This window comes from Hypomesus nipponensis, chromosome 15, assembly GCF_054491055.1.
Source record: "Hypomesus nipponensis isolate SF chromosome 15, ASM5449105v1, whole genome shotgun sequence".
In the NCBI taxonomy this organism is placed as follows: Eukaryota; Metazoa; Chordata; class Actinopteri; order Osmeriformes; family Osmeridae; genus Hypomesus; species Hypomesus nipponensis.
Window position 1 is genome coordinate 16,848,131 of NC_140375.1, and position 24,370 is coordinate 16,872,500.

At 48.5% G+C, this 24,370-nt stretch overlaps 1 protein-coding gene across 1 annotated transcript in view; it reads left to right on the plus strand.

Annotated features, from left to right (window-relative positions):
* Positions 1-1,010: 1,010 nt before the first annotated feature.
* Positions 1,011-24,370, plus strand: part of LOC146257833 (voltage-gated potassium channel subunit beta-1-like) — a 53,877-nt gene continuing 30,517 nt past the window's right edge. Inside the window, exon 1 of the mRNA XM_084673879.1 lies at positions 1,011-1,745. Coding sequence (XP_084530005.1) covers positions 1,474-1,745 — 272 coding nt within the window. The 5' untranslated portion in view covers positions 1,011-1,473. The remainder of the gene's footprint in view (positions 1,746-24,370) is intronic.

The following is a 24,370-nucleotide window of genomic DNA, read 5'->3' on the forward strand; positions in this document are numbered from 1 at the left end:
TTGTGTTGTGTGTTTGTTTTTTGCTGTGTGTTTATGTCGTGTGTTTGTGTTGTGTTTGAATTCTGCTGGAATCCCAGACATGAGAGGGTAGAAGTCCTCCTCATTCCCACAAATCCCTGGGGTAGCAGACATGATGTCACAGTGATACAGCCAGGGGTCAGAGGTCGAGGAACCTGGCACAGTGCCGGCGTTTGTGTGTGTGTGTTCCGAAACGCATGTGTGTTCATGTGTGTGTTATGTCTGTCTCTTCCTGTGTGTTTACGTGCGTACAAGTTCTAACATGTATGCATATGTTATTTTGTGTGTGTTTGTGTTTGTAGGTCTTTGCTTTAGGCAATTCTCTCGTGGCCATAGCTTTGTAGCTGCCACAGAAAACGATCTGCTGATGCGGTAGGGTGGATGAGAAGGGGGGGGTTCAGGAGGGGGGGGGGTTCAGGAAGGGGGGGGGGTGCAAAGATGAAGAGCAAAACGAGAGGAGGGCAGAATAGGGAGAGAGGAAGCATACAGTGATGGGGGACGAACATTAAGAGAGGTACACAGAGAGAGGGGAATGTACTGGGGATCAACTGGGATGAACAGAGAGAAAGAGGGAGGGAGGGAGAGAGAGAGAGAGAGAGAGAGAGAGAGAGAGAGAGAGAGAGAGAGAGAGAGAGAGAGAGAGAGAGAGAGAGAGAGAGAGAGAGAGAGAGAGAGAGAGAGGGAGGGAGGGAGGGAACGAGGGAGGGAAAGAGAGGGAGGGAGGGAGGGAGGGAAAGAGAGGGAGGGAGGGAGGGAAAGAGAGGGAGGGAGAGAGAGGGAGAGAGAGGGAGAGAGAGAGAGAGGCCACTGGGGGAAAGGAACCACATACAGTATGACACAAAGGGTTGCAGCGAAAAAGAGAGAGAGCAAGCGAGGGAGGGAGGGAGTGGGAAGTGGGGAAAGGGGGAGTGGGACAGAGGGAGAGAGGGAGGGGAAAATGTCCCAGATTCCCATGTCATTTGATAGAGCCAAACCAGAGTGAGCTGATAGACTGTCTGAGCAGTGAGAGAGAAGTGACAGCGACAGTGTGTGCGTGTCAGTGCAGTCGGCGTATGTGAAAGACTTAAGTCAAGTGACATGATAATGACTGGTCGTTCCATGGAGGAGTACGGCTCTACAGACTGTCCTACCGAGGTATTCAGGGACCTGGGAAAAGAACCCTAGCATTCTCCAAAGCCGTGATGTCGTCCAGTTCTTCTTGGTTGGGATTCTTCTAAGTACAGAGTAGAGATACACTCCTATGCAGATTTGACAGAGAGGGAGAAAAAAAACCCCAACCCAAACACGTCATGCTACACGCTATCTGTTGGCTGAGGGCCTCCCTGGATTCCAGCCTGCGAACACGCGTGTGAGAGAAACACTCCAGCGTGCGCACACGCGTGTGTGAGAAACGCGCCGGGAGAAGCAACAGACCGAGAGGAAGGAAGCGAGCGTGACGCCGGAGCGTCTGGAGAGATGTACCTGTACAAGGCCACCTGCTCGGACATCCCCAACCCCAAGCAGAAGGGGGCGAGCCGGCAGGGTGACCGGGGCCAGGGGGGGGTACAGGCCCAGGGCAAGGTGAGCAGGCAGAGCTCTACGGGGGCGCGGTCCTGCACCCCTCTCATGTTGTGGAGCGGCCTGAGAGCCAGCACCTCCTCTGAGCTCAAGCAGCTGGACGAGTTCCTGAACGCCCACTTGCTGTCGCTCCACGAGACCGTGCAAAGCCAGACGGGCATGGCCTACAGGTGATGTGGATGTGTGTGTGTGTCAGGAACGGACGATGTGTAACCATGGGAATGAGAATCCGCCATGTGGTATAAACAGTAGTATGGTGTGACCTCAACAAAACAAGTGTTTTGTGTTACTGGTCCGTGCGTCTGCCTTATGTTTGCGTCACATGTCTGGTGCGGTGTTCATGGTTACTGTGGGACTTGCGTCACGTTTTGTTGTAGGGGGGGTGCATGAGCGAGGCAGTGGTTGACACTAGTGGGATTTGTAGTTCTTGTGTAGCCTACAGGTACTAAAAGATGCAGCTATGGTTGATTCTAACAGCATCAGGGTTGTGTTTATTTTGGTGTCATTTGGAACTTGCTCGTAGATCTGTTTCACCAAAGCTGATCTGAAGGATATGCAAACTGGCCACTTCTGTCCCTAGCTGCAAGTATTGATCAGTGCACCAGTCATTTATTGATGCATACAGTAGACACAAAGCAGTTTGCAACCAGAGATGTGTGTACAGTATGAAGAACCGCGTGTCCAACTTTGAAAAACCTCTCATTCTCACAGGACGATTCATCAAACTCTTACTGTGGCTTATAACCTGTGTCAGTATGTTGTAACTGTCCTATTTGGAACCTCAAACGGTTCTCTACGACCAGACAACGTTTTGGACTGGAATCTTTGGGTTCCTGTGTGGGGGCAGATGGGACTCTCAGGCCTCTTCTCCCTGTAGGAGTGTGGGTGTGTGAACAGTATCTGGGATGTTGTTCAGTCCTCCAGGGCTAAAACTGTAGCTAATTACCCTGCGATCCCTGCTCCACCCACCTGAGAAGCTGTGCGGCCCCGTAATGCGAAACAACTCACAACATCTGGAGTGGGTTATGGTCGTTGGGAGTTCATTTTGCTGAACATCTCAGGTCACGCTGGGGTTAACCTTTGTGGAGCCCAGCTATCGTATAACCACAATCATCTTATCCAAAAAGCTGAAGGAAATTCAGCAGCATATCCCAAGCCAGTTTTAAATAGATACAGGCACAGATATCCATGCGAATATGATTGGTTATTTGTTATTTGCGAATATGATTTGTTGTAGAGATCTTGTTGTTTGATTTTGGTCAGTGTAGTTGGAAGGAGATGGCAGTCTGGGTTGAGCTATGAGCATACCACTTTGGGACCTTGTTTGTGTGTGTGTGTGTGTGTGTGTGTTCATTGCCATGGTAACCAATAGAACAGCTGTCAATGTCCTTTTCCAGGTCAGTGTGTATCTGTGGCTCAGACCCTCCAGGGCACACACACACACACACACACACACACACACACACACACAGACACACACAGACACACACACAGACACACACACACACACACACACAGACACACACACACACACACACACAGACACACACACACACACAGACACACACACACACACACAGACACACACACACACACACACAGACACACAGACACACACACACACACAGACAGACACACACACACACACACACACACACACACACAGACACACAGACACACACACACACACACAGACACACACACACACACACACACACAGACACACACACACACACACACACACACAGACACACACACACACACAGACACACACACACACACACACAGACACACACACACACAGACACACACACACACACAGACACACACAGACACACACACACACACACAGACACACACACACACACAGACACACACACAGACACACACATACACACACACAGACACACACACACACACACACAGACACACACAGACACACACAGACACACACACACACACACACTTACACATAGACACGCTCTTCTATGTTATATTTTCTGAAAGATTTTCTCTTTGTGTATCTCTTCAATGTGAACCTCTTTCTTTTCTCTAAATTACAGTTAGATTCCCCATAAACCAGGATCAGGTAGGCATCAGCTGTGCTGGGGTTATAATGGAATATAAAGCCACGCCTGGATTCCATCTGTCTTGTGGTCACATCCAATCAACCTTCTCCTTCATCCACCTTTTCTAGTACAGTATGATAAATCCCTCAGCCCACCTCAGTACAGGAGGGCAAAGGTAGTGCTGTGTAAAGTGTTTGAGGTGTGTGTTTGAGGTGTGTGTTTGAGGTGTGTGTTTGAGGTGTGTGTTTGAGGTGTGTGTGTCGGGGTGTTTGAAGGACAGCTAGAATGTTTGTCAGTCCATTTGACTGATTAAATCAGTTCGCCTTGCTCAGACAGCATGGCATGAAGGTCAGAGCCAGTGACCCTGAAGTTGCTCTCTCTCTGCACTGTTAACCCCAACAGAACCCTACACCCAGCTACACCCTCTCTCTCTCTCTCTCTCTCTCTCTCTCTCTCTCTGTCGATCTCTCTTTTTCTCTCTCCCCCCTCTTTCTCTTTTCTCTCTCTCCCCCCCCCTCTCTCCCTCCCTCCCTCCCTCCCTCCCTCTCCCCATCTAACCCTCCATCCTTTTGACCTCTCCTGTGTATGTCTCCCCTACGTCTAGCCTGTGAAATCTCACCCCACCCTGTGACCAACACTGCCTAGCACTCAAGCAAAGGGATTCTATGAGATTCTAATCTACTGTATCTTGAGCACCCGACCTCTTTACACACAGTCCTGTACGAGGACCACAACCTGGGTGGAGGCAGGCTTTGTTGAACTAAGTTCTCCAAAAATAACCACCATTTCACGTGTATTTAAGCTGAGAGGATTTGAACAGATCACTGAGATGTGAAACAGGTGAACCAGGGTTTGAAGTCCAACACGTTTGGCCTTGTGTGTGTAGCCAAACTATTTAACGTCTTTGACATTTTTGTCTATTTAAGGAGAAGTTTTACTGGCTCACAACTTGATTTATATCTGTTTATCAATGCCGCAAATGCCTGGGAGGAGAGAGAGAATGTGACTGTGTTAGTGTGTTAGTGTGTGTGAGAATGTGTGTGTGTGTGTGTGAGGGTGTGTGTTCGATGAGGGTACTTGATCAGAGTTTAATGAAGCTGCAGCATGTGAGCAAGCAACATGACACACACATTCACACACACACTCGCACACAGACACACTCGCACACAGACACACTCGCACACAGACACACACCCCCGATTCACATGTTATCACACAAACACACATACAAAATCTCAGTGAACGCGCCAAATGCTCATAATTTATTTATCTTGGAAACTAACTGAATATTTAACCAAGAAGCAGCAGGTGTTCCGAGTAAATACTTAATTGGCCAGGAACACAGAGAGGAGTTCATCTCCATGTCTGAGTTTTCTGTCAGCGTTTCTCTAAACAAAGTGTCAGAAGCAGGGATATACTATCCCTGAATAGATTAGAGCAGATATCTTTATTGTCTGTAATTCACAGCATTATTTATTTGCATGCAACAACAAAAGTTCCCAGATGTCTACAGTCAGCATGCTCATCTCTTCACATATACTTACACTGTGCTTACACTGTGCCTACACTATGCCTACACTGTGCATACACTGTGCTTACACTGTGCTTACACTGTGCTTACACTGTGCTTACACTGTGCTTACACTGTGCCTACACTGTGCTTACACTGTGCTTACACTGTGCCTACACTGTGCATACACTGTGCTTACACTGTGCCTACACTGTCCTTACAGTGATGGCTGGAGGAGCTCATCTTTAGCTTCTCATAGAGTCGAAACTCTGTGTCTTGTTTCGTGGTAGATCTGTTGTGAGCTCAGTGGAAGTTCCTCTCGCCTCGCCTGGCTGGAACCCTGACCACATATGGAGCGGAGAGGGGCATTCTGGGTAATAAAAGGGGGAAAGAGATGGGTTTAGAGTGGGAACAGGAGCTCTTGGTTGACTGCTAGAGCAAGGTGCCTGGTGGTGTGCTGAGTTTATCAGAGTGACTGCTTGAAATTCCGTCTCGGAACACCAAGACGGATTGTTCTAGAATTAATTGACAACCGTTGACTATTGGTTGATGGGTTGTGTTGTCGTACATAAAAGCTGTGCACAGCTAGTCTTGGTGATTACTGGTTCATCAATATCAGTGATCAGGTTCTCAGGCAATCGTCAATCATTGTGTCACTAAACCCCCTCACCCGTGTGCTGCGGTCCATTAGTCTGCTGTATGTGTGCGCTCATGAGCTCCTGACTGGACTATCTTTGTCATGTCCGTCAATAAATAAAGAAGGGACTGAAATGTCTCCTGGTAATATACACCTTCACACGGACGAGCATGCGCACACACACACACACACAGATGCACACACTTAGACTGACACACACACAGGCGTTGTCGTAAGAGGCTCTATCAATTGGTAGGGCATCCCCCCCTGTGAGTGACTGCAGAGGGCTGTGTGTACCTGGGCAGGTAAACAGTCCTGTGTGTGTGTGTGTACCTGGGCAGGTAAACAGTCTGGCGTGTGTGTGTACCTGGGCAGGTAAACAGTCTGGCGTGTGTGTGTACCTGGGCAGGTAAACAGTCCTGTGTGTGTGTGTACCTGGGCAGGTAAACAGTCCTGTGTGTGTGTGTACCTGGGCAGGTAAACAGTCTGGTGTGTGTGTGTACCTGGGCAGGTAAACAGTCCTGTGTGTGTGTGTGTGTGTGTGTGTGGTCATTAGGAGTGTCCTCTTTCACACCTCGTCCAAGGTCCCACTCATCCTCCCTCCTTTAGACCCTACATTGTTACTTTACTTTCTCTACTCCTTCACCCACCTCTCCTTCCTTCTCCACCCTTCCCCTCTTTCCTTCTCCACCCCCTCCTCTCCTCTCCACCCCCCTCCTCCTCGATCACGTCCACTCAGGTGGTGTGTGTGTGGTTGTGTGTACTGTAATATTGATGAGAGGGTATAAATAGTTGCTTTAGAGTTGCTCTCTCTGCAGCATGTGTCTTGAGGTCGCTCGGGGACATCTCAGAGCCACCAGGGTGTTGGGGACATGCCGGCTGGTGAGGACAACACACTCATTCAAAACAAACAGATGAGAACATTACAGTGTGATGACATCAGTCATTCTTACGAGAAAAAACATACAAAAACATGTCAATACTGTCTTAGTGATCAAGGGGGGGGGGGGGGGGGGTGAGTGTCACCTGAGCCTTCTCTCCCTCTTTACCTCCCTTCAACTGGGTACCAGAGTGACACAGAGTAAGAGAGAGCGAGAGAAAGACAGACAGAGAGTTGGAGAGAGTTGGAGAGAGGTAGAGAGAGGTAGAGAGAGAGAGAAAGAGAGACAGAGAGTTGGAGAGAGTTAGAGAGAGAGAGAGGTAGAGAGAGAGAGAGGTAGAGAGAGAATTATAGAGAAAGAGAGACAGAGAGTGGGAGAGAGTTAGTGAGAGAGCGAGGTAGAGAGAGAGAGAGGTAGAGAGAGAATTAGAGAGAAAGAGACAGAGCCAGACTGCACCACAAGGGGGAGCCCTGGTCCTGCTGTCAGTGACGTGTGTGTGTGTTTGAGTGGGCACACACCTGTGTGTACATGCATCTAGCTGCTGTAGTTGTGTGCGTGTGTGTGTGCGTGTGTGTGTGTACAGGCACACAGAGAGTATTAGCCTTCGGTCGGGCTACAGTATTTCATGTTGTGAGTCAGGGCGAGGGGTTCTTTTTTAGCAGACGCTCTTATCCAGAGCGACTTACAGTAAGTACAGGGACATTCCCCCCGAGGCAAGTAGGGTGAAGTGCCTTGCCCAAGGACACAACGGGATTAAGCATGGCGGGGAATCGATCCAGCAACCTTCTGATTACTAGCCCGACCATGTCACCGCTCAGGCATCTGACTCCCTGTACTAGATAGTATATGATGTATGTGTGTGTGTGCAGTTCTGAACCTGTGTGTCCCTTGGGTAAGGTGTGTGTGTATGGGGTGTGTGTGTGTGGGGTGTGTATGTGTGGGGTGTGTATGTGGCGGGGGGTTGTTTGAGAGGGAGGTATTGCGTGTCTAATTGACTGTGTTTTATTTGGTGCAACATCCAGTATGTTTGTGTGTGTATGTGTGTTTCTTTGTGTGTGAATGTGGGTTGGTCAGTAAGACAGTTTTGGTGCAGTCATCCATGGCAAGGAACTGCATCCACAGCTTGAACATAACGAGAATCCGTGCATTTTTGTGCCGGAGTGTCTTTGTATGTGTGTGTGTGTGTGTGTGTGTGTGAGAGAGTGTTTGGGAGGGTATGTGTGTGTCCAGATGATGAATGGACAGGTGTTGAGCAGATTGTGTACTGCCCTGTCAGCACTGCACACAGAGGAATCACTGGAGCACCACAATGGAAGCCCTACATCATTACACACACACACACACACACATATTTGTCATGAATCACAAAACATGAAATTAACATGAGATGTTCCATCTTCGTTCCTCACCATTCATTCCACCCATCCGGAAGATCTCATCTCATCTCCTTCCCCTCCTCCTCCCCCCCCCCTGCTCTCCCCTCCGCCCCTCCCCCCCCCCCCTCCCTGTCCCCTCCCCTCTCCCCCTCCTCCCCTCCCCCTCCTCTGTGTGTGAGCGAGCACACACACACATGCAGAAAAAGAGAAAAAGAGAAAATTAGATGCAAAGAGAACGAGCGAGAGAGAAAGTGAGAGAAAGAGAGAGAAAGAGAGCGGTATCATGGTATTTGAGCTAGAACGCCCACCTCTCCCAGTAATTAAAAAACAATTAGAGCATGAAATTAAAGCAGTGAGCCAGATATTAGACTGGGCACAGGTGTTCTTGATAATCCAATTAGCAAAACTGAACACACACACACACAATTGAGAGTGCAGGTAGAGTGAGTGGCACCCTGGGTTGTTTCTACTGAGTTTGTTTAGTTTTGACAGATTAAATCTCTCCTAGGGCTACTGGGTGAGAGACTGGGTGAAGGACTGGGTGAGGGACTGGGTGAAGGACTGGGTGAAGGACTGGGTGAGGGACTGGGTGAAGGACTGGGTGAAGGACTGGATGAGGACAGTCTGGATGAGAGAGTCCCACACAGAGGAACGTCCTGGTTCATTGATCATGAGACTTCCTAGACTCGTCTTTCTACTCACACGGCAGGTTCAGGTTTGATTGAAATGTTCTTTGACTTCCTGTCTTGTCTGTATCCTCCATTACAGCTGCAACACGTCAGCAGCACAATACTCACACACAGTGTGAGATTCAGACACACACTCTTCGTGAGTTACACATGCGCACACACACACACACACACCTTTCAGGAAGCACACACACACACCTTTCAGGAAGCACACACACATGGGTATTGTTTCAGCAGAGAATGTGGAGTAAAGGACACATAACAGTATTAATGGGAGTTGTGTGTGTGGTTGTGTGTGTGTGTGTGTGTGAGAGCAGAAGGGGGGGTGTTAAGCCACAGCATAGTCAGTTCATAATTCGAACGACATTAAGAAACAATGTCTTTAGCGAGTGTGAAGACAAAATGCTGCAGAAGGTCACACACTGCCGCAAGGTGTGCGTGCAAAGGTGTGTTTACATGTGTGTGAGCGTCCTTTAAGAAATCTATATCGGTACACGCTACTTTTGGAATATTGCTGTTTTCTGCTTTCTCCCCACTCACAAACGCCTCCATGAGGTTTCCATAGCGATGGCAGTTAACTGACACCAAGGTTCCAATGTTGTTGACAGCCCCCAGGTCTGGCTGTGTTCCGTCATGTGACCGTGTCACTCGGGCTGTTGTGGTGCGGTGGCAGACAGCACTCACGGTCTAAGCCGCTGGTTCTCAACCCTGGTCCTCAGGGACCCCCCGGCCCAGCATGTTCTAGACGTTTCCCTGCTCCAACGCACCTGATTCTAATAAAGGCTCATTAGCAAGCTTCTGCTTAGCTCGATAACGACCCAGCGGGGAAACATCTAGAACATGTGGGACAGGGTGTCCCTGAGGAGGCGGTCCTCGTCATGATGACAGGCCTGCTGCTTGTCTGTCATCAACGCCTCCTCGGCTGGCTGTCCACCTGTGCAACCACGGCGATGTGCTCAGAGGTTGAGGGGGTCGACTCCTTGAGGTGAGATTTGAAGTTCCTTGTTTGGATGGGAGTGTTTGGGAATCGGGCTAGTGATCTGAAGGTCGCCAGTTCGATTCCCGGCTGAGCCAAATTACATTGTGTCCTTGGGCAAGGCACTTCACCCTACTTGCCTCGGGAATGTCCCTGTACTTACTGTAAGTCGCTCTGGATAAGAGCGTCTGCTAAATGACTAAATGTAAATGTAATGTCAAGGATGTGTGTGTGTGTATTTGCCTGGCGGGTCTGTGTGTGTTCCAGTGTGCTGTTAGTTTGCAATACTTAATTGAGGTTGTAGCATAAATCAGCAGTCACACTGTGTTTAGTTGTCAAATCCCTACGGCTTAAAATACCTTTAATAGGGCTGATAATCTTTTAAGGATTAGACAAACAGCAGGGGGTGTAGATGTGTGTATGGACGTGTCTGTGAATGTGTATGTATTAATGTGTGTGTGTGTGTGGAGGCATGCATCTCCAATCCAGTTTGATAGGTCTCTATATGGTGTGTGTCACGCATATCACAAAAGACTTTCCAAATGGTTAGGATAACAATTCCACTCCATCAAAAGATGGAGAAGCCCGTTGCAGCTTCAAGGTTGCGTCAGTGATGAAGGAGCAGAGATGACAAGCAGCATCTCTGTCTACTCTAAGGTCAGCTCTGGTACGTTAGCCCATCTGTGAACTCTGGTAGACATGAGAAACATTTGAGGGCCATTTCACGGCTCACAACCTTCCAGTGAACATTTCCCAGCTGTAACATCCAGGATCCAGCTTTATGGATCCAGAAGGATCCAGAAGAACACCTTGACATATTATCATCAACTTTTTAATGGAAAATTACCTGCAGAAGTTGGGTCTGTAATGTTGTCAGCTTCTTACACTGGACTTTATATTTTTTGACTAAAAATTGAATCATTTCAGACCGAGCAAATGAAAATATCTATGTTTTTTGTGAGGGGCTTATGCAGTTGCCTTGTGTGGATAGCGACTCCACAATCCTCAGTCATGGAATATCAATATTTTCATTGACCAGAGGTGATGAACACGGAGGAAAACATTACAACATGCAGAATATGTGTCAGTGACCAAACTGAGCCCCTGGCAGCATCATGTGACGACACTGTGAGGTCATCGTGTGACGACACTGTGAGGTCATCGTGTGACGACACTGTGAGGTCATCGTGTGACGACACTGTGAGGTCATCGTGTGACGACACTGTGAGGTCATCGTGTGACGACACTGTGAGGTCACCGTGTTTGATTGACGGATATCTGCACCCTGATATGACAGCAGGTGAAATTGTACTGATCTTTTTATGGGCTTTACGGATTGAGCTGGAATGTCCCATCAACGCCGACATTCTCTCTTAGCTGCCCGACCTTAAGGGTGGAAATGTCACCAGTTGACCTCTGTTTTTGAACACGTCTGTGTCCGTGTGTGTGTGGCCCTGTGTGTGTGTTTGCATGCGAATGTATTTTAGCATCTGTGTCCAAACAGGTACAGTGTGTGTGTTTGAGTGAGGCTGTGTTAGTGATTATGTGCATGCGAGTGTGTGGTTGTTTATGATTTTGTGAGATGTCATGGTAGAAGCAGACCAAGTCGACCCTGCATGTTTGCACTTTCACACACACAGGCACATATTAAGAACCCTTTCAACAACCAGTTCAACAGTATGTATGTGGTGTGGAATACCTGCAGTGTGTGTTTGGCTGAAAAAGCTTCTGAATGTGTTAAGTGCAAGTACAGCAAACACCCCCTCCTTCACACAACACATACACACACAGACACACACACACACACACACACATACACAGCAGGCCGTTGTGGAAGTAGGGCACACAGTGTCATCCCTGCACAGTCACAGTGATGTAACAGTGACATCATCAGGGGCCAGTGCCCCTCAGGGAAAAAAGAAAAGAGAAGTTGTCAGGGACAGACAAGAACATTGTTTATTTCACAGTAAAAATTATAGGAATTACAGTGTGTTATGAAAGGACGTACGTACCTTCCCTTGTTGTCTAATGAAATATGATCCTTCACTTCCTGTGTTGGTGACGTCATCCAGCGGATGTCACTTGACATCACTTCAACACTGGCTCCCAGTAGCACTCTCGCTGCTCTGCTCTGTCTATAGCACTCTCCCTGCTCTGTCTATAGCACTCTCCCTGCTCTGTCTGTCTATAGCACTCTCCCTGCTCTGTCTGTCTCTAGCACTCTCCCTGCTCTGTCTGTCTATAGCACTCTCCCTGCTCTGTCTGTCTATAGCACTCTCCCTGCTCTGTCTGTCTATAGCACTCTCCCTGCTCTGTCTGTCTATAGCACTCTCCCTGCTCTGTCTGTCTATAGCACTCTCCCTGCTCTGTCTGTCTATAGCACTCTCCCTGCTCTGTCTATAGCACTCTCCCTGCTCTGTCTGTCTGTAACACTCTCCCTGCTCTGTGTGTAACACTCTCCCTGCTCTGTCTGTGGGACCACGCTTCCTCTCTCTCTCTCATCTTCTGTTGTAGTTCCTTGCTATGTTTATGAGCAGCTTCTTGTATTCTGTCAGAGAGAGAGAGAGGGAGAAGGGGAGAGAGAGAGAAAAATCCCTCTGGCTGCTAAATCAAACTGCTCATAAAGTGAAGGTGATTGTATTGATCACCGTTGATTTGTGACCCTTTTAGTTTTTTACTCGACGGCCTAAATTTGACTGTGTGTGAAGGGGAGAGAGAGAGTCAGTATGGAAATATGTGTGTGTGTGTGTGTGCCACCACCCAACCCTCCCAGGAGGAGCGTAGCAGTAACTCCCCTGCTCTCCAGTGCCTGGGTAGAATCTGACTCCAGTCTATATGGATTTCCAGGGTCACCAACCAGGTGCATTTACTGAGCACACTCATTAGCACTGAACCCCTGTCTACTGTCTCTTTCTCATAGACACACACACATATAGACTTGATACGAACCAAAACTATTATTGCGTGGCACTCACTGAAAATGTTTTGAATCTGAATGAAGACATGACTTCCTTAGTGCCAAGTCCTTTCTGGAGTGTTTCTCATGTCATCCCTCCTGTCTTCCTGATGGAGGTATTGCAGGCTGACAGGAATGGATAGAAGGATGGAGGGATAGAAGGATGGAGGGATGACAAGAAAGATAAAGACCAGATCAGACAGTGATGCTGTCTCTCTTTCACTCACACACACACACACACACACACACACACACACACACACACTGCATCTCTCGTTGTCCACATCTGTACATGTTCAGCATAGTCTGGCTGTTCAGCCATCATCTCTTCACATAAAATTCACACGACAACCCCAACGTGTTCACCAGGAAGGGGTTGTGTGTGTGTGGTATTGTTTCTATTGGCACAAATGGGGCCTTAAATGGGGTGTGCATGGAGGGGCAGGAGGGAGGAGGAGGAGGGAGGAGGAGGAGGCAGCGAGGAGGAGGAGGGAGGGGCAGGAGGGAGGGGGAGGAGGGGGAGGGGGAGGAAGGCAGGGAGGGGGAGGAGGGAGGGAGGGAGGGGCAGCCCACCAGAGGCCTGGCTTCATGTTTGAACCAAACACTCCCGTACTGCAACACTGACATTCACACACCAACACACACACACACACAGAAACACGTACAAGCACATAAGAAAAAAGGAGATGTTGACTCACACACACTAAAACACAAAGAAACCTCCATGGCACAAGGCTAGGTTTACCCACATTTGACCTGAGCATCTTTATGGTCTCAACAGACTGCAAGAGCTGTGCACAAACACACACACTCTCCCTCTATTTCTCACACACAAAGACTTCATATTGGTTATTGTATATGTAAGCTAATCTTTGCGCGTGTGTGTCGGTTTATTTGTGTTTTGCCTCACTGCTAATTAATCAAGTACTGCACTTTATACCGTGAAGTAGTACTAGAAAGAGAGAGGTGGAGAGAGGTAGAGAGAGAAGTGAAGAGACAATATCAGTGAAATGGAGATGGTCAACACTGAAATAAGCCATGAGACAATGAGAGGGAACGAGGGAGAGACGACAAGAGAACAACAAAAGGGAAACGAGAGACATAAAGAACGAAAGAGAGAGCGAGTGAAAGAGAGGAGAGAGAGAGAGAGAGAGAGAGAGAGGGGGAGAGCGAGTGAGAGAGAGAGAGAGAGAGACGGGGAGCGTGAGAGAGACGGGGAGAGAGAGAGACGGGGAGAGAGAGAGAGAGAGAGAGACGCGGAGAGAGAGTGCGAGAGAGCTGTGCTGTACTCTGCAGCATGTCACTCACTTCCCTGAAGGAGAACCGGAGGAGATGAAGCTGCTCTGCTGAGAACGACGGAACGAAAGAAAAGAGTCAAAACACCGGAGAACAACAGAACACCGAGGAGAGAGAGGGAACCAAAGAGACGGAATCTGGAGCATATGCACATTAGAGACACACATTAACATCGCTGGGCTGGAGCAAGTGAACGAGAAAGAGGCAGGGAGAAAGAGAGAGAGAGAAAAGAAGGAAAAAAAAGAAGAAAAGAAGAGCTGAAAAGCGAGCGAGTCCAGCGGAGCGGTGAAGGAATAAGTGCTGATCTTAGAGGTATGACGGAGTGCGGTGTCCGGTACTGAGAACTAGTTCCCTCCTCCTCCTCACTCCTCTGACCCTACCCCCCCCCTCTCTCTCTCTCTCTCTCTCTCTCATTCTCTCTCTCTTTCTCTCTCTCTCTCTTCCTTGACTGAAGGAGGGTGCAGAGCTTTGACCAGATTCATCTCTCTCATCCCTCTGGAATCCCTCCAGCTTCTTTGGAATTCTGCTCAGCATTCCGGTGTGTCTTGCGGAGGGCTAACAGACAGGCAGCTCGGAGGACAAGCCTAGGACAGGACACAGTGAGTTTGTGTCTCTCTGTCCAACGTTAAAATCTGTTTATTTTTTCCAGTTTTCTGTTTGTCCTCTGAGTAAAAGAACAGATCGAAACAGAACCCCGGAGATTTCTGGATCCCTCTTCTTCAAAGAAAGCCTCTTTGTTTTTGTCAAAAGGAATTCCTTCAAAAATAAAAAAGGATTTCAAACCAACAGACTCGACACAAGACAGGACAGTGAGAAACCTCCAGAAGCACACTCTAATCTTTCTTCCGGACCGGCTCTCAGTCCGTCCAAATCCTTGTCCGTCCTCCCCGGGGTCACCCTCCGTCCCAGCCAGAACATGCAGGTGTCTATAGCGTGCACCGACCACAACCTAAAGAGGGGGAACGGCGACCACAGCAAGAGCGCCTCCAGCCCTAACGTGGTCAACGCCGCCCGCGCCAAGTTCAGGACGGTGGCCATCATCGCTCGGAGCTTCGGCTCGTTCGCCCCACGCAACCACATCTCTCTGAAGGAGTCCACGGGCAAACACACAGGGATGAAGTACAGGTGTGTGTGTGTGTGTGTGTGTGTGACTGAAGTGCTTTCATGGCATCTGCTTTGATCTCTCGTTGAAACTCTTCATCCTCCGTCTCTCTCTCCCTCATGTTGGAGCTGATTGAACTATCAGCCCATTAGTCAACTTTTGTCTCGTGCCCCCCTCTTTCTCTCTCTCTTTCTCTCTCTTTTGTGTGTGTGTGTGTGTGTGTGTGTGTGTGTGTGTGTGCACCTGCCGGAGTGTCCATAAGTTTGTTATAGTATTTGACTGCATGTGTGTGTGCGCATCTGCAGAATAAGTACGGTATGTGTGTATGCCCGTGCGTACGTGTGTGTGTGCATGTGTGTGTGTGTGTGTGTGTGTGTGCGTGTGTGTGTGTGTGTCAGGCTAAGGAGCTCCTTCTTGCTGCCTGCGTTCTCTCAGTTTCAAGGTGAGGAGAGAGGACACTGTCTACACTGGAGCTGAAGCTCTGACTTCAGACTGGGATTCAAATCACATCTCGCTATTCCCACCTAGAAACACACCATTCATCTATGGAAGCATGTCTTTTTTTATTTAAATAAATGAGAGAAAAATAAGTTACTAGAATTTATAGCATGTTTAGTCACTGAATTATATACACACATACATATTGACATACACCAAAAATGATTACAGTTACCAGGTATTACTGTAAACATGAATAAACATGGATAGTAAAAAGACTGTTAAATGCCTTTGCAGCAAACCTGGCGTTTTGCACATTTGAGGTTTTGAAACGCTTTTTCAACTTGACCGTCAGAAAGGTATGCTGAGAGGGTAGGTGTGTTGGTGGATCACGGTTGTCAGGACGACACGAGAGTGTGAACACATGTAAGCTAACGTGTGAGCTCTGTTCAACACGCTTAGTTAACATGTTGCAGGCGTGTTTAACAGCAGGTCTGGGAACAGCCAGTCTGAGCACAGCTTGTCATCTAAAGGGTGTCGAACTGTACGTGCAGTAAAACCAGCTTCAGCTGTGTGGGTGGTGCTTACATCCTCAGACACAGGGGATGGTTGGCCATGGACAGGTTGAAGCATCTCCCCACACACACACACACACACACACACACACACACACTTGATTGTACGGTAGTCTCAGAGTGCTTAGCGCTGGGGAGGGGCGGTCAGAAATCTCTGCTGGCTCGAGTCCCTGCATCATGATGGACAATCTGTGTGTGTGTGTGTGTGTGTGTGTCATTAAACACTAACACGTCAAGCTTAATGCCATGGGAGGAAAGCCAGAGGAAGTACTCAATTTGAGAGCCCATCTACACACACACACACACATACACACACACACACACACCTGCTTGACTCCACGCACACACAGGCTAGACTCCCCCCCCCCCCGTGTGCTCATGCTACACTGCTGTCCTTCTGTCACAGGGGCATTAAAAGTGCAGTAGGCAGCAATGTGTTCAGTGTGTTACAATGGGCCAGAAGGAGCTTGGGTTTCAGTCCTGGACTCTGGTCCTGTGTCTGCGTGCATCACTCTACACTGCACTGTCTCATGTTGATAGAGAGGCCCTGGGGGGCTGTGGAGGGCTCTGCCTCTCACTGTCTCATGTTGATAGAGAGGCCCTGGAGGGCTGTGGAGGGCTCTGCCTCTCACTGTCTCATGTTGATAGAGAGGCCCTGGAGGGCTGTGGAGGGCTCTGCCTCTCACTGTCTCATGTTGATAGAGAGGCCCTGGAGGGCTGTGGAGGGCTCTGCCTCTCACTGTCTCATGTTGATAGAGAGGCCCTGGAGGGCTGTGGAGGGCTCTGCCTCTCACTGTCTCATGTTGATAGAGAGGCCCTGGAGGGCTGTGGAGGGCTCTGCCTCTCACTGTCTCATGTTGATAGAGAGGCCCTGGAGGGCTGTGGAGGGCTCTGCCTCTCACTGTCTCATGTTGATAGAGAGGCCCTGGAGGGCTGTGGAGGGCTCTGCCTCTCACTCTCATGTTGATAGAGAGGCCCTGGAGGGCTGTGGAGGGCTCTGCCTCTCACTGTCTCCCTCTCTACCGTTCTCTTGTCTTTCCCTTTATCTCCTCTCTCATTTTCTCATTTTCTCCCTTTCTCTCTCTCTCTCTCTCTCTGTCTCTGTCTCTGTCTCTGTCTCTGTCTCTGTCTCTGTCTCTGTCTCTGTCTCTCAATTCAATTCAATTGGCTTTATTGGCATTAAGAAACAAATGTTCATATTGCCAAAGCAACGGTGGAACCACAGAACACAATATTAAAACACAAAACAATATTCATATCGTTACTATTGGTGTCAGTATACTATTGATGTTACCGGATAATACAATATCAATCAAACATGACAAATTCAATTGAATTGAAAGATTAAAGGAAACTTTACCATAACCTTAAGTACCTTATTATATATACATATATACACATACACGTCAGTCACACACACGGTATATGTTGTGCTTGTGCTCTCTCTCTCTCTCTCTCTCTCTCTCTCTCTCTCTCTCTCTCTCTCTCTCTCTCTCTCTCTCTCTCTCTCTCTCTTTCTCGGCTGGCTGGCTACCATCTGTTCAGGCGGTGCATTATGGGAGAATGAAGGAGATGACAGTTGGTGGCATCGGAGGAACAGATACCCCGGGGGATTCTGGGTAGGGGTTGTCACGACAGAGGGGATTCTGGGTAGGGGTTGTCATGACAGAGGGGATTCTGGGTAGGGGTTGTCATGACAGAGGGGATTTTGGGTAGGGGTTGTCACGACCGAGGGGATTTTGGGTAGGGGTTGTCACGACAGAGGGGATTCTGGGTAGGGGTTGTCATGACAGAGGGGATTCTGTGTAGGGGTTGTCACGACAGAGGGGATTCTGTGTAGGGGTTGTCACGACAGAGGGGATTCTGGGTAGGGGTTGTCACGACAGAGGGGATTTTGGGTAGGGGTTGTCACGACAGAGGGGATTCTGGGTAGGGGTTGTCATGACAGAGGGGATTCTGTGTAGGGGTTGTCACGACAGAGGGGATTCTGTGTAGGGGTTGTCACGACAGAGGGGATTCTGGGTAGGGGTTGTCACGACAGAGGGGATTTTGGGTAGGGGTTGTCATGACAGAGGGGATTCTGTGTAGGGGTTGTCACGACGGAGGGGAGGGTTGTGCCAAGGTACAGAGCCAACATGGCTGTCGCTGGGCTTCCTTTTCGCAGTGTCATTATGATGTCATTGTGACAGTGTTTGGCCTGCTGTCTGGGTGATGGTGCTGTGGATGGTGGTGGTCCTGTGCGGTCGGTGTTGGAGGTGCGTGAGTCGCTGACGCACAAAGGAAAAAAGGAATGACAAAACCCTAACATGCTGCAGGCATTCAGATGTACAGTTGTGTATGTTTACGACTGGCTGCACACACGTGTACACACACTCACAGCATTCGTCACTTCTGACCTTTGGACTTTCCGGTATTTATGTGACTACCTACTCATTTCACACACACAACTCACGCACACACATTCAATCAACAAAAGAAACATGCCCTTTCATAAAAATGAAACGAATGTCTTTCAAATGAATTAGATGTGACCTGGCTGTGATTCACAGTAGTGGATTCATTTTGATTGACGGAGGCAGGCAGGTGGAGGAGTGATGATAATGAGGTGTGGAAGGTCCCGCCTACTGACCAGAGAGGATAGTGATTGGATGGATTTATTTGACTTCAGGCTAACCTCTTGTTGAACAACCGTCCCTATGGAGACGGCTCATCGGCAGTTTAATCAGTGATGCTGTTGATTGAATTGATTGGTCAATTCAATGTTTAAATGTTAAAATGTTTCTATTGCTTTCTGTGAGACTTTGTATATAGGAAATCATTAAGTAATCAAGGAATAGAAGACATGATTATCCAAATGTGTTTTCTTTTAGGAAATATACAGTTTATATCTTGGAACACTTTATTGTAAGGGAGGGAAGGAGGGAGGGGAGGGAGGGGCTATGCTTTACTCTGAATACATTCTGTAAATCAATGAAATCCCTATCCCTGAAGAATGCGTGAGGCATTCAAATCATGCAGACTGTCAAGAAGAGGATTTCTGTGCGCACACACTTTGTCTGCAGTGTATCCGCCCACACACACACACACACCACAACACACACCTGACACACATACAGAGTTAGTTGTTACTAGTTAGCTTTTTACTGCATGCCAGCCCAGAGCCCTCTGACCCTCTGACTCAGAGAGAGAAGAGGAGAGAATGAAGGGTGAGGGGATAAGGAGAGGGAGAGAGAGAAGAGGAGAGAATGAAGGGTGAGGGGATAAGGAGAGGGAGAGAGAGAAGAGGAGAGAATGGAGGGTGAGGGGATAAGGAGAGGGAGAGAGAAGAGGAGAGAATGAAGGGTGAGGGGATAAGGAGAGGGAGAGAGAGAAGAGGAGAGAATGAAGGGTGAGGGGATAAGGAGAGGGAGAGAGAAGAGGAGAGAATGAAGGGTGAGGGGATAAGGAGAGGGAGAGAGAGAAGAGGAGAGAATGGAGGGTGAGGGGATAAGGAGAGGGAGAGAGAAGAGGAGAGAATGAAGGGTGAGGGGATAAGGAGAGGGAGAGAGAGAGAGAGAAGAGGAGAGAATGAAGGGTGAGGGGATAAGGAGAGGGAGAGAGAGAAGAGTCAGGATGAAGACAGGATGAAGACAGGATGAAGTCAGGATGAAGACAGGATGAAGACAGGATGAAGACAGGATGAAGTCAGGATGAAGACAGGATGAAGTCAGGATGAAGTCAGGATGAAGACAGGATGAAGTCAGGATGAAGACAGGATGAAGTCAGGATGAAGTCAGGATGAAGACAGGATGAAGACAGGATGAAGACAGGATGAAGTCAGGATGAAGACAGGATGAAGACAGGATGAAATCTCCTGAAGGGGAGGAAGAATGAACTTGCAAGTTCATACAGTTATTTACTGTAATACATTAGAGGGGGAGTGGGGGGGTATGGCTTCACTTGTGTCACACACACACACACACACACACACACACACAGACACACACACACACACACATACACACACACACACACACACACAGACACAGAGGTGACTGGCTGCAAAACAACACACACACACTAGATGGTGTCAATCCCTAGAAGCTTGTCACCTGCCGACGTTCCAGACACCCAACAGTACTCGCCAACACTTTGTCGCAGCTTGTTTCCATGGAGATGCGTACAATGTCCAGTTTCCTAGGCCCTGTAACGTAGATATTATATTTGGGATTCGTTTAACATATAAATAAGGCACGTTTGCATACACATGCACATTTACAGAAGCCAGGATACAGTCGTTCATCCTCTATACAATGACCACATTCTGTCGAGCCGCACACCTCCCAACCTGTTACAAACGAGCACATTCTTAACATCAACGCTCCAATCCCTTTTGTTGCATCAGAGCGTTGAAGAGATGATGTTGTTGTGTCCTGTGCCCCCTCCCACACTCATTTAGCGTCTTGGCACTTGCAGCATTTCTCCCTTCTCCCGATGCCAAGACTCCCATCTTAGACCATTCCCCCTGGATATGTGCCCTGTCATTCAGACTCGCCAGTCGCAGTCGCCCGGGTGTGATTCAAATGGTAGGAGATGAAACTGAGGTCCGTGGAGCGTGACAGGAGCCAGCCTGCGGCTCTTCTGTCCTCCTCTTGTTGCTGGGGTAATGTTGACCACTGGTGGTCCGGAACTCCCTGAGGAAAACTTGTCACTTCTCCTCATGGTGACACCATTCACCCCCTCTGCACTCTCTTGTCAACTAAACTGGGGTGGGAACTACGACACCCACGATGCAACAGTAAGGAAAGAACTCCTGGGAACGTTTAAGGGGCTTCTGCAGACTTGTGAGCCCTGAGGGCAGAGAGTGACAGGCTGGCAATTGAGACTAATGGCTACTGGGACTTGGAGGGTACTAGAAGAACAGCACTCTGGGTAATGCAGTTTTCCTTAGTTTTTGACCTTCGAATTATCTGAGGTTTGCATGAAAAAATATATATTATAAGACACTGCAAAAAGTCACAAAGGTGCAAAAGTGTTACTGAGATTTATTTATAAAAAAACTACAAACAAATTAGAGGACCATAAATTTAGGGTTAATGCAGTATCTCTTTAATGCTGTATTCAGACTTACAAGGAAAATTCACTTGAATGAGCTTCATTGTGTTCCCCTTTGGCGTTGCTGTAATGAAAAGGAACGCAGTATGCACAATCCAATGTTCCCATGCTACGTGTTTATGCTAAACAGGAAGATGCCAGTATGTGTGATGTGCACCATATGCATGTTTTACATTTATACCAGGGGTACCAAGTGGAAAACATGAAATTATATGATTTATCAATTCTCGACTTGTTCTAACAATGGAAATACATTCTGCAAAATTCCACCATCTCTTATCCCTCCCCTTCAACACAAACAAACAAACAAAAAAAACAAATGGAACTGAAAGTGTTGATTGGTGAACGTTGCCTGACAGGTGAAGAACTGAATTCGGATTTGACTCGGATTGACTTTGGTTCTCCTCTCTCTTTCCCTCTCACTTTTTTTTCTCTCTCTCTCTTTCTCTTTCTGTCTTCCACCCCCCCCCCCTCTCTCTCTCTCCCTCTCTGTATACATCATATACTTCACACCTCCACAGTGAACTCCACTCTATCAACACACACTTTCTCACCTAACTCCACTCCATCAACACACACACACCACGCACACTCACACCTAACTACCTCCCCCCCCCACACAAACACACACACACTGTCACACACCTAACTCCACTCCATCAACACACACACACCACGCACACTCACACCTAACTACCTCCCCCCCCCACACAAACACACACACACTGTCACACACCTAACTCCACTCCATCAACACACACCACGCACACTCACACCTAACTACCTCCCCCCCCCCACACAAACACACACACACTGTCACACACATAGTCTTTCGTCTTGGGGATACATTGGTCGGCTCTTGTGAAAGTCTCGGAGCTACCTTGGGGGTATGTGTTACATCGTGTGGCTGGTGTGTTGCCTTGGAACCTGGACCGTGTTCCAGGAACGTGCTAATTGTTCCCCCAGGTCCTGTCTCTATGTTCTCTATGTTCTCTAAGTTCAAGTGCTCCCTGTGATCTGTGCTAACCCTGATTCAGAACACTACAGCAGCTTATCAAGTCCACAGTACCCAGAATTTGCTCAAGTAGTACGTTATTAGCGATGGTTCAAAACTGGGAATGTTTGTGTAATCATGGAATGTGTATACAAAGTTTTTCTATGTTCTTTTGATGCCAAAAATGGCATCATTCATCCATCAGCTCAGCATCTGAACAATCTTCAAATGTTTCATTTTTGAAGCGCATCTCTACAAGTGTGTGTGATACTGAAATAGAGCAGACTTTCAGATCCGGCCTTGATTCTTGTTACCGTGTTTGTATCTGCCGCGTTGTGGTGTTACCTTCCGTCCTGAAACAACGGTAATTCACTTATCGTCTCCATGGTGATGGGAATTACTGTACTTGAAAAAACACGCGGGTGGTTCTCGTGTGTGGGAGGAAGCTGGCCTGATGTCTGTGTGTGTGTGTGTGTGTGTGTGTGTGTGTGTGTATGTGTCTGTGAGTGTGTGTGTGTGTATGTGTCTGTGTGTGTGTGTGGACTGAGTGGGTCTGAAGTGGTAGAATGATGCCCTCTCACTCTCACAAGCAGGACTGCACTGCATCTGTGTGATGAAGTACCAGAGAAATAGATGTGTGTGTGTGTGTGTGTGTATCTGAGTGTGCGGTGGGGAGTTTGTGTTCAGGGGGGTGGGTCGAGGGGGGGGCCGGATGCGAACGCAAATATGGAATTGATTTTCAGAAGGAAACGTTTAGTTGATTCAAGGCATGCAATCATTTTAGGATTACTACTGCCAAATGAATGGCGCAGTCTGCATGCATCGCTCTGATAGCATAGCTCACCACGGCTGAGACAAGGCTATAACTAACATGAATCGTGGTCTGCAGAGATCACTGTGGTGATGAGTTGTGTGACTTTGACATTTCTGTCTGCCTGTGTTCAGTCACTGGTCACCCCATCCACAGTTAGACAATGTTAGTTATCCAGACAGGGCCACACACACGCACACACACTCAACACGGGAGGGAGGGAGGGAGGGAGGGAGGGGGAGAGGGAGGGAGGGGGAGAGGGAGAGAGGGAGAGAGGGAGAGAGGGAGAGAGGGAGAGAGGGAGGGAGGGAGGGAGGGAGGGAGGGAGGGAGGGAGGGAGGGAGGGAGGGAGGGAGGGAGGGAGGGAGGGAGGGAGAGAGGGAGAGAGGGAGAGAGGGAGAGAGGGAGGTGGAGGGATGAGACAGTCAATGTAGTGTTAGACGAGTGTAAGAACGAGTGTAAGAAGACAAACAGAAAGGAGAGAACGTGGGGTCTCTCTCTGTCGTCACCGCTCATATTCTGTCTCTCTCCACATCTCTCTCCCCCTCAACACCAAAGGTGGTGTGATGGCATGATGAAATCACATCCGAACGGTCGAAAAAGTATCTGTCTCTTTCTCACTCTGCCTCCTCCCTCTCTCTCTCTCTCTCTCTCTCTCTCTCTCTCTTCTCTCTCTCTCTCTCTCTCTCTCTCTCTCTCTCTCTCTCTCTCTCTCTCTCTCTCTCTCTCTCTCTCTCTCTCTCTCTCTCTCTCTCTCTCTCTCTCTCTCTCTCTGTGAGATACTAGTCTCATTATAGACTAGCAATTAACCAGTCTAACTCTCCATCTCTGCAGTGGGAAGGCTTCCCCCTCCCCCCCCCCCCACCCAGCAGCCTTACCTCATGTGTTGGCGTGGGCATGGGGTGCTAGCAGTGGCTGCCACGTTAGCAGGCTGTCTCCGTTTCAGGAAACATGCTATTAGCAGAGCCAACATCTTCTTCACAATCAGCCCTCACGCTCTGTAATGATCAACTCTCTACTTTGCTTTAGTGGTGATTAGTGTGTGTTTTGTGTGTGCGTGAATGTCCAGTGAAACAGGAATCTGAGCCTGTTTGTGTCTCAACCCAACACATACCTGCACTCCTCCTGGGGGGAGGACTGCTGTTTCCCTGGCGATAGGCTAATTATGGCTTCTTCATGTCCCAGACTCATGTCCCAGATTACTGTTCTGCTATTCATGCATTTCTCTCATCTCTGTATGTACACAGGAGTGAGTGGTTATGTGTGTGTGTGTGTTTGTGCTTCTGTGTGCATGTGTGTGTTTGTATCTGTTTGTGAGTGACTTTTGAGTTGCTAGCAGTTTTAATTAATGAAGCACTTTTCAATTCCTAAACAAAACTTCCCTCCCAGGG